Raw genomic sequence first — 11,095 nt, 5'->3', positions numbered from 1 at the left:
TCCCCAGCTCGTCTTTCCCAGCTGTTTTGCCTACCTCATGCTGGCGCCTGCAGTTTACACTGGGAGTGATCTTAAAACTACCAAAATTTTGAGGTGGCTTGGGAATTTGGGTTTGAAAAGGCACAGTCTTGTATTTCAATCTCTTAATGTATACTTAAATTATAAAGGTCTTCACCGTCCCGTTACTACCTGTCCCCACTCTGGGTTTTTCCTTTCCTGGTAGGAAAGTTTCCACTCCGCCTGTCTCCACCCCTCACCCCCCGATAACGCCCTTCCGGTGGCGCTCCAGGAACCTCTCCAACCCCTCACAATCCGCAGCCCTCTCTCCTAGCGGTCGACTCCAACGACAAAACTGACCTCGAACTGCCCGGCCAAGGCCGAGACCCCACCCGGACCCACATCCACCCGAGGCGGAGGGTGGGGCTTCCAGTTCCGAAGTCCCGTCCACCGAACCCAGCCCCAGCCCGTAAGAGAGAGGAAGTGCAGTAAACCCCGCCTCCCCTCAGCCCTTTCCCTTTCCGTTGGTACGGCTGGTTGTCATCCTCTCCCTCGCGTAGCCGATTGGCTCCCTCCCTCCCGCGCCAGGCAGGGCCTCTCGGACCGAGGAGCGTGAGTCACGCCAAACTGGGCGGGGAGTCAGCTGGCCTCTCTCCGTCGTCGTCTGTCTGGGCGGCGGCGGCTGCAAGTGGGGACGGGGCGGGTGGCGCATCACGGGCGCGGAGGCAGGAGGAGCAGCCTCATTGTTCCGGGAGCCGTCGCCACTGCAGGTCCGTCGGCTCGGTCTGCCCGGCCCCTCTCAGCCCTTCCCAACCCCCACAACCGCCCGCAGCTGTGAGAGAGAAGCGGCTCGCGTAGCAGCTGCAGCAGCATCCGCGACCCGCCGGCCATGGAAGACCTGGACCAGTCGCCGCTGGTCTCGTCCTCGGACAGCCCGCCGCGGCCTCAGCCCCAGTTCAAGTACCAGTTTGTGAGGGAGCCCGAGGAAGAGGAAGACGAGGAGGAGGAAGACGAGGAGGACGAGGACGAGGACCTCGAGGAGCTGGAGGTGCTGGAGAGGAAGCCCGCCGCCGCCCTGTCTGCGGCCCCAGTGCCCGCAGCCCCCCTGTCGACGGCCCCAGTGCCCGCCGACCCCGCTCCCCTTCTGGACTTAGGAAGTGACTTCGTTCCCCCGGCGCCCCGGGGACCCCTGCCGGCAGCGCCCCTCACCGCCCCGGAGCGGCAGCCGACCCGGGACCCGAGCCCCGCGGCGTCCACTGTGCCCGCGCCGTCCCCGCCCACCGCTGCCGCAGCTTCGCCCTCCAAGCTCCCCGAGGACGACGAGCCCCCGGCCCGGCCTCCGCCTCCTCCCCCGGCCCCCTTGAGCCCCGAGGCCGAGCCCGCGTGGACCCCTCCCGCCTCGGCCCCCGCCGCACCCCCGTCCACTCCGGCCGCGCCCAAGCGGAGGAGCTCCGCGGGCTCCGTGGGTGAGTGCCGCGCGCTCCCGCCCCGCGCCGCGCGCCCCTCCCTCTTTTGTGTGCGGCGCTGAAAGCTCGGGCCCTGCCCCTCCCCTCCGCCCCGAGGGGGCTTTGTCTGCTGTCGCGGGGGTGAGGGCGCTTCCCCACCCCGAGGGAGGCGCGGGGAGAAGGGTGGGGTGGACCGGGGAGACCGCGCTTGTTCTTTTTTGTTAGTCTCGGTTTCGGGGAACACGTGCATCCCCACAGGCTCCCGCTGTTCCTCCCTCGGGTCCCCCTTCCACTGCCTCCCGGTGGTCGGCCCGGGACCCGTAGCTGGCGCTGGGTGTGTATCGAAGAACTGGGATTCTGTGTTCTTTGGGCTGGCTGGGTTTCTCGTTAAGGAGGGCCCGGCCTTGGCGCCCTAAGCGTTTAGGAGGGGCTTTTGTCTGCCCTTCTGGGTTGCTCGTCTAGGGAAAGGTGCGCTTTCACTGCCCTTTCATTGTAGTTCAGCCCTGAATCCCTGCCTGCTCCCTCCTGGGTGGGGGTGGCCCCTATACGCTTCACTTCCCCCGCCCCATTTGCGCCTGGGGGAGCTGGCCCCCTGGCCGCCGTCCACAGTGACCCAGCCGCAGTGAAGGGAGAGCGCCTCCAGTGGTGTGGCGTGTGGAGAATTGTGGCCAAGTCCTGCCACCGCCCAGATTACCCGGGTTGGGATGTGGCGACTCCCCACAAGCTGAAGCAAGCCAGGGAAGCAGGATCTGGGCATTGTGTTCCATGGGGGCGCGGTTCTGCTTAGGTCTTCAACTGCAGGGTTACAGGAATTAACTGTTAGGCGTGAAGGGGTTCAGCTTCTTAATGCATCTTAATTGAATCTTGGAGAAAACAAAGAAACGGTAAGATGGTTGACATTCTTAAAGAAGAGCAAACCTGTGGATTCCTTGCTGGGAAATCGGCCAGTTGAACTTGTGACATATTAACCGTGAGACTTGGTGAAATGTTTTGAGACAGACGTTTTCATATATTGGTTAGACATACTATTTTCTTAGAAGTGTGCTTTAGGTCTACAGAGACAAATCTATGGTTTGGAAAATGATTTTCGAATCTGTTCATTCACATGACTATCTGATTTTATGGTTTTCAGGAACGTTTTTATTACTTTTCATCTTGGGAAATATTTATTTTAGAAGAGAAGAAATTTTAGAGATTGAGAAATTTTTAGATGCATTCATTAGTAACTCTGCTTTTGGGACAGACCCCATTAATCAGTAGGACCTTTCTTTATAGGTCAGGAATCAGGTAACCTGCTGAGAAATGCTCATAGCCTTGTAGAATTTTAGAGTGCTTTGTTTTCTGGAAAAAGAAAATCAGCCTGAGAACATATTATTTTATTTCCTTCATTGGTGCTCTACAAAGGGGAAATAAACTAATTGTGATGACACTTCTGAATAACATTTTGATACTGACATATCACAAAGCACTGCTCAAAACATTTATCAATACACAAAAGGTCTTAGACGATGCAGAGGAACTCAGCCATTTCTTTTTTTTGTATGAAAAAGACTCCTATAAGGGAAAGTGAGGTGTGGTAGAAAAATGTAAAGTAATAAGAAATGTGCAAAAAGGAAATTGAAATTAGCGATTGACAAAAACATGTTAACTTGTTTTGGGTCCCTGCATGGGAACAGTAGGGATTCAGGAGGTGACAGCATTCTCTTGGCATCTTGACTGTTGGAATCCTAAATTTAGAAGATAAAGGAGAGAGAATTTTGCCTATTCAGGGATCTTGTTTTTACATAGCTTCTAATTCTTTACGTATTGGAAAGTATTAGTTCCTTCGGTAAACTAGGAACATTGCAGTTATGGTCATGGGTCATGGATAATTAAAACCATTTCTTTCGAGTCCAGGTTTGTTAAGTTTGTTCATTCAGCAAATTACTGTTTACCTACTAAGAGATACACACTGTTCTAGGCTCTAAGGGTATAGCAGTAAACAAGACACATGTACGTGTATGCCCTATTTTGGGGGTACAAATAGTAAGTACATAAATAAATAAGCAACTCAGAATAGTGGTAAGTGCTATGAGGAAAGTAAATGGTGATGGAGAATGATTGAGATGTGTGGGAGCTCTTTTAGATAGGCTGACACTGAGAAAGTCCTTTTTGAGGGGGTGGGATTTGAGCTGCAGAGATCAAAAATGTTCCAAGCAGCAGCTTAGGCTAAGTAAGGCCCTGACACAGGAATGATCTGATTGCATGTTTGAGATTCTGGAGGGTGACTATTGAGAAAAACTAGGGAGAAAGTGGTATAAGATGAGGGTGAAGAAGAGGTGGACTTCCCCCAACCATTTGGCGTCTCTAACAGGCCATGGTAAGAAGAGTTTTTTGTGTTTTTGTTTTTTCCCCCCAATATAGTTTCAGAAATATGTCCTCAAAGATTTTTATTGTCATTTTAGAGCTAAAATATAATATTGAAGATTTAGTGTGAGAGAACCAAATGAGTAAAGACAAAGGAAGTGAGAAATGTGCAGAGTGTGGTCAGGGACATAGATCAGCTTAGCTGGAAGAGGATTTATGTTACTGAGTATAGTAGCTTCCTGACATTTATGCATTTAACATTACTGCTTACACTGTGTTATCGTAAGCTTTAATTTCCATCATGTGGTAAATTGTAATTTTGCTGCTTCCAGTGTGCCTGGAGCATCCCCATTGCATTGCAGTAATTGAAGTGAGACTAAAATCTCTCAGTTGATGACCCCATGGAGAAATGTGAAAAGATGAACCTAACCTAGGCTTTGAGGAGGTGCAGAGAAATTCTGGATAGAAATTGATTTGAGGAAAGTGTAAACATTACCATTAAAAATTACTTTGATCTGCTCCCTGGGCGAGTTCCAAACCAGTGTTAAGACTGAAAATTTGTGGTGGGTCTGGATTCTCAAGAGTGTTGAATGCCAAATTCAGGAATTTGGATTTTATCATCCAGCTTTTAATCCATGTTCTGTTCACAGTTGACCTTTTGTAGTAGGAAACGTTTTTATTTTTTCCAAGATATAGTTTAATTCTGTAGTTTTCACCCCTCTCCTGAATTACTGCTTTAGGTATTGGGAAGTCTATGAAAATGAATTGAACTGAGGCATGACATGATAAAAGCAGTGTTAGAAAAACGAATTGGTGACAGTATTCAAGATAAGATGGAAAGAAAACCAGATGAACTATTTAGAAAACTTTTGCCATAGGTCTTAGATAAAGAGGGCTTTGAACTATTTAATTCACTACTAGTTCATTCCGTGAAAATGGAATAGAAGGGAGGAATATAAGCATGATTAATTGGCTGTGGATCTCTATTTTTATAGTTAGGTTACAAAGAGGCTTTATGAAAGAAGAATTGATAGCACCTGGAGGCTATGGCTATAAACACAAGAAAAGAATGTTAGTGTTTATTAAATCAGTTTCAGAAACTCCAAAATTGCTAATTGCAATGGAAATTTGTATAGAATTGGATATTGCTTATAAGTGTAGATTATGGCTTGGGGCTTAAAAATTATTAGTTTTTTCCCCCTAATAAAGGCATTTATCATTCATATTGGCATAGGGGTACATACTAGAAATTTTAAAAGATTTTTTTTTCCCCTTTAAACATTTATTTTTATTTCTCTCCCCTTCCCTCCCCCACCACCCCAGTTGTCTGTCCTCTGTGTCTGTTTGCTGTGTGTTCTTTGTCTGCTTCTGTTGTCAGCAGCTGGGGAATCTGTGTTTTTTTTTTATTGCATCATCTTGTTGTGTCAGCTCTCCGTGTGGGCGGTGCCATTCTTAGGCAGGCTGCGCTTTCTTTCGCGCTGGGCGGCTCTCCTTAGGGGGTGCATTCCTCGTGCGCGTGGGGCTCCCCTATGCGGGGGCACCCCTGCGTGGCAGGGCACTTCTTGCGTGCATAAACACTGCGCATGGGCCCGCTCCACATGGGTCAAGGAGGTCCGGGTTTGAACTGCGGACCTCCCACGTTGTAGATGGACGCCCTAACCACTGGGCCAAGTCTGCTTCCCTAAAAGATTTTGCGTGGTACATAGTTTAAATCTTAAGTATCAGTTCTTAATATAAAGCCTGAGTGATATGACACTCCCAGGAAGTAGACACCTCTAAAGAAAGGAATGTCACACCAAATGTATTCCCCACTACCCTTTCATTTTTTTTCATTTTTATCTAGAAAAGGATAGTAAGGAATTGACGTGAATTTAGAGATTCTAAATAATTTCTCTTATTCAGTCATTTCTGATTTTCTGAGTAGGAAAAATTGGGAAACAAGCTCTGTGTTCCTTATGGACAAAGTGAATTGTTTCAGATAGGCTCCTAGGAAACTCAGCCTTAAATTTGTGGCCCTTTTTTGTAACTCGCAAGCTTCCTCAAATCCTTTTTAAAAAGAGGCAATGAATGTATGTGGAAACTTTTGATAAAAATCTAACCATGTAGAACAGGCTATATCACTGTAATCTTAGACCATTTCCTCTATTTCACTTCTACTACATCAAAATTTTTCACCTCCCAAGGGAGAAAACCCTAAATACCATCCAGTTACTGAATCCAGCCCAGATTCTATTATTTCCACCACATCTGGATATGAATCCCTATGAATTGACCATTTATTGATAAACAAGGTATTTGCTCCTCCCACACCAATAACGGAATGATTGGTGGAGCAGGGACAACATAGCTGGGGGGAAAAAAAAGAAGCTAGGAGAATATGTATCATAGTAATGGCACACTTCACCACCACTATCCAATTGGCAGAAAAGGAACAACAGAAGAACAGAGAAACGGTGTATTAGACAACTAGAAGTCAAATTTAAAGATATTACTGTATTAGATAGATATAAAATATTTCTTAAAAAGGAGAATATCTGTTGTCCAATGATTGACTGTTTTATGTGTAATTATTTTCACAGCTACCTGAAAGTAATTTATTTGAAACACTGCTAATTCAGGACCCCAATTTAAATGGCGTATTTTTAAAGGTACTTTATTGGCCCAGGATAAAGGGATCAACAAAATGAATAATGATTTTTCTCCTGATCCTTCCCTGGAACCTCTAGTTAGATGGAAGTATTGCATATATACTATATTTATAGCATATTCTTTGGGCCTTTTTATTCCTGTTTATAAATACAGACTTTGGAAGGGTCAGTCTGGGGGTGATGGCATCAGGGATGGGAACTGTAAACAAAACAACTTGATAAAAATTTTGTTAGATTCTTTTGCATATGTAGAGATGGGTTATGAAAATTAGAATTTAGAATTCAAGTAATTATTTCATTTTATATTTTATAGGCCATATATGCTACATCTGCTATAAGGATTAGGGCTTTAAGACAACATTTTTGAACAAGCACTGAAAAATTGCCACCCATCGACATTCTTTCTCAATGACATGGTTTTGTTCCAACCAATATTTTATTATCTATCTCCCTTATTAACATTTTGTTAATGAAATTTTTAAAGTTTATTTTTTTAATTAGAGAAGTATGAGCTTAGAAAACAGTCATATATAATGTGCAGAATTACCATACATTACCTGTCCACCAGTACCTTACATTGTTGTGGAACATTTGTTACAGAGTATGAAAAACATGGTAAGACTATTACCGATAACTGTGGTCCATAGTGTAAAAACTTAGTATATTTTTTCCATACATACCTTTTTGTTAATGAAGTTTATGTTGGAGGAGTTTAGTATTAATAGAATCAGACATGAATATTTGAAGGGTTGTGGGTAAAATTGGCTAAATTGCTTCAATATAGTAGGAATTTAATATGCTTACATTACCTTATCTATATTTTGGAAGAGATTTAAAATTTACTTTTGCCTGTTATCATGGAAAGTTTCCAAAACATAATCAAAGGAAAACAATAGTGTATGAATCCTTGCTTAATCAACACTGAGCCCCAGCAGCCATCAACCCATGACCAATCCTGCCAAACCCATACCCTCATAAAGATTTCATTATGTGTCTTGGGAACTGTAGGTACTCCTTTTTAAAACATTACCACAATATCCTTAATTAAATATTTCTTTAAAATATTTAACAATAGTTAATATCAAATGTTCATATTTCCAATTAGTGTCATAGAGAGTTGGGTTTTTTTTTTTTTTACACACAAAAATTGAGAGTCCAAATAAGGTCCATGTATTATGGAAGATTTGTGTTTCGTTTTGTTTTTAATTTTTAAAAATATCTGTTAATCTGTCTATGGCAGGGGTTCTTAACCTTTTTTATTACATGGACACCTTTGCCAGTCAGGTAAAAACCATGGACCCCTTACTAAGTCTCCTCTGTACTGTGTATTATTTAATAAATATATCACACTTGCACTAACACGTCCCTACAAGAATAATGTTTTTAATTTCAGTTCAAGCTCACGAACCCATTGTTAAGAACCCCTGGTCTATGGGTTCTTCCTTGTTTGCTCTTGCTGAAATTTGTTGGTTGAAGAGTACCCATAGATTCTTTTTATTCATATCATTTACATACAGTGAAATGTGTAGATCCTAGATCCTAAGTGTTAACTGTTTTATGTTTTGACAAATGCATATACTCATTTAACCCACCCCACACCCCTGTCAAGAAATAGAACCTTTTCATCATCCTAGGAAGATCTCTTGGGTCTTTAATCCTTCAATTCCTGCCCTGTAACCCTCTACCAAACCCCCTCCCACGCAACCACTGTTCTGGTTTCTTTCACCCTAGATTATTTTTGCCTCTTATAGAGCATTTTGTGTCTTCCTACTTGCATTCAAACAGTGTTTTTGAGATTTATCAATTGTGTTATAAGAATCAAAATTTTTTTCCTTTTTGTTGATAAAATATTCCCTGATATGAATATACCACAATTTAGTTTTTTGTTCATTTATATGTAGACATTTGGATTATTTGTAGTTTTGGTTATTATGAATAAAAGTACTGTGAACATTCTTGTATAAGCCTTTATGTGGACATATTTTTTCATTTTTCACTTGGGTAAATGCCTAAAGAGTGGAATTACTGGGTCATAGGGTAGGGTATGTATTTAACTTTAAAAGAAATGGCTAAACTCTTCTCTGAAGTGGTTCTGCTTCTACCAGGAATTTATGAGAGTTCTGGTAGGCCCTCATTTTCAGCAACATTTGATGTCATCAGTTTTAAAATTTTAGCTATTTTAAGGGGCTTGCAATTGTTTCTCATTGGCTACTTGTTTTCTTTTGTGATGTGTCTGTTCAAATCATTTGCCCATTTTTAAATTGGATTGCATGCCTTATTGATTTATAGGAGTTTTTTATATATTCTGGATCTAGTCTTGTTAGATACATGTATTATGAATATATTCATCTAGTCTGTAGCTTGCCTATTAATATTATTTATGGTTTCTTTTGATGCATATAGGTTTTTAATTGTCAGGAAGTTCTACCTTACCAATCTTCTTTTGTGGTTGGTATTTTCTGTATCCTGTCTTAAGACATCTCTGCTTCATGGTTATGGAGACATTCTGTGTTTTCTTCTGGAAGCTTTGTAGCTTTAGCTTTTATGTTTAAATCTATGATCCATCTTGCATTAATTTTTTTTCATTTAAAAAAATTATTGAATTATATCACTTACACATAAACATATGTAAACAATCAGTGTATAATAATAGTTGTGAACTTAACATATACAGCATCATACAGGGCTCATAACCTACCACCAATATCTTGCATTGTTGTTAAACATTGTAAACTAATGATTACAGAACATTGTCAAAATACCTTACTACTAGCCAAAGTATTTTCCCCCAACCCACCCTGTTATTATGATCTTTATATCGCTTATATATGAACATACATAAACAATAAGTATATACTAAAAGTTGTGGACTTATAAAGCAAACATGTATAACATTATACAGGGGTCCCATACATCAACCCTCCACCAACACTTTGCATTGTCATGAGACATTTGTTACAGATTATGAAAGAATATTGTCAAACTCTTACTACTAATTACAGTACTTATCTTACATTTGGTGTATTTTTCCTTCAACATACCCTATTATTATTTATTTATTTATTTTTTAATGACAGGAGTTGTAAACATATAAAACAATGATGCACATGTGCAGAATTCCCAAACAACATCCATCTATCAGCATACCACAGTGGGGGAACATTGGTTACAGATAAAATAATATCATCTGATTGTTACCATGTCTGTAGTGTACATTTGGTGCACATTCTCCACCCTAACTCATTATCAACACAGTACATCTTTGGCATAGATGCAAGCATATTACATTATTACTGCTAACCACAGTCCATGGGTCACTCCAGTTGTATTTTTCCCATGCTTCTCCACATTCCCACTGCCCTACAGTAGTGATGTACCATTTGCTCTAGCTCACAAAGGCACTCTTGCATCTGTACCATCAACCACAGTTCTCATATACCTCTTGGTTTACTGTGCTGTTCAATTCCTAGATTATTCTCTAGCATTCTGTCAGTTGGCATTTGCATACCTAGACTACCATTTTCAGCCACATCCCCATTTATAAAGTAACTGTTAATCACTATTTGTTACCATCCACTCTATGCACTTCCACACTTTTACACTAAAGCTAATAAAAACTTCTCCATACATTAAACATCAGTAGCCCATCTCAGTCCTCCTCTTATTTCCTTTAAGAATCCACCACCTACCACCAGGGCTTGAAGCTATTTTCCTACAGTTTCTTCTAGAAGCTTTATTGTTCTTGCCTTTATATTTAGGTTTTTGATCCATTTTGAGTTAATTTTTGGATAAGGTGTGAGATAGGGGTGCTCTTTCCTCCTTTTTGCTATGGATATCCAGTTCTTTCAGCACCATTTGTTGAATGGACTGTTCTGCCTGAGCTGTGTGAGTTTGACAGGCTAGTCAAAAATCACTTGGCCATACATGTGAGGGTCTTTTTCTGAAACATCATTTTGGTTCCATTGGTCTATGTGTCTGTCTGTATGCCAGTACCATACTGTTTTACTACTGTAGTTAGGTAATATAATTTAAAGTCTAGAGAGTTTGCTTTTCCTTTTTAAGATGTTTCTGACTATTCAGGACCCCTTACTCTTTCAAATAAATGTGATAATTATGTTTTCAATTTTAAAAAATGCTGGTGGAATTTTTATCAGGATTGCATTGAATCTGTATATCATTTAGAGTAGAATTGACATCTTTATGATATTTAGTCTTTCAATTCATGAGCATGGAATGTTCTTCCAGTTATTTAGGCTGTTTTTTTTTTTTTTTTTTTTTAAAGATTTATTTTTATTTATTTCTCTCCTCTTCCCCCCCACCCCCCACCTCAGTTGTCTGTCCAATTGCTTTGTGTTCTTCTGTGTTCGCTTCAATTCTTGTCAGTGGCAACGGGAATATGTGTCTCTTTGTTGTGTTGTCTTGCTGCATCAGCTTTCCGTGTGTGTGGTGCCACTCCTGGGCAGGCTGAACTTCCTTTTGTGGTGGGTGGCTCTCTTTACGGGGCCCACTCCTTGTGCATGGGGCTTCCCTACGCCAGGGTCACCCCTGCATGGCACAGCACTCCTTGTGCGCATCAGCACTGTGCGTGGGCCAGGTACACACAGGTTAAGGAGGCCCTGGATTTCAACCATAGACCTCCCATGTGGTAGGCGGATACTC

The 11,095-nt window shown here is 42.2% G+C and overlaps 1 protein-coding gene across 3 annotated transcripts in view; it reads left to right on the top strand.

Annotated features, from left to right (window-relative positions):
* The first annotated feature begins 613 nt into the window (after positions 1-613).
* RTN4 (reticulon 4) overlaps positions 614-11,095 on the top strand; it is a 78,592-nt gene continuing 68,110 nt past the window's right edge. Inside the window, exons 1-2 of one of the 3 annotated variants that reach the window (XM_071208846.1) lie at positions 1,532-1,583; positions 2,230-2,326. Coding sequence is in view for 1 of the 3 variants with exons in the window: in XM_004454223.5 (XP_004454280.2) it covers positions 887-1,463 (577 nt within the window). In the remaining 2 variants the exon portion in view is untranslated. Of the gene's footprint in view, positions 1,464-1,509; positions 1,777-2,229; positions 2,327-11,095 lie in introns of those variants that run through there. The other 2 variants (XM_004454223.5, XM_071208845.1) reach the window with 2 other exon arrangements.

The sequence above is a fragment of the Dasypus novemcinctus genome, chromosome 17 (assembly GCF_030445035.2).
Source record: "Dasypus novemcinctus isolate mDasNov1 chromosome 17, mDasNov1.1.hap2, whole genome shotgun sequence".
Lineage (NCBI taxonomy): Eukaryota > Metazoa > Chordata > Mammalia > Cingulata > Dasypodidae > Dasypus > Dasypus novemcinctus.
The sequence above is the reverse complement of the archived record's forward strand: the minus strand, read 5'-3'. Positions and strand labels throughout refer to the sequence as shown.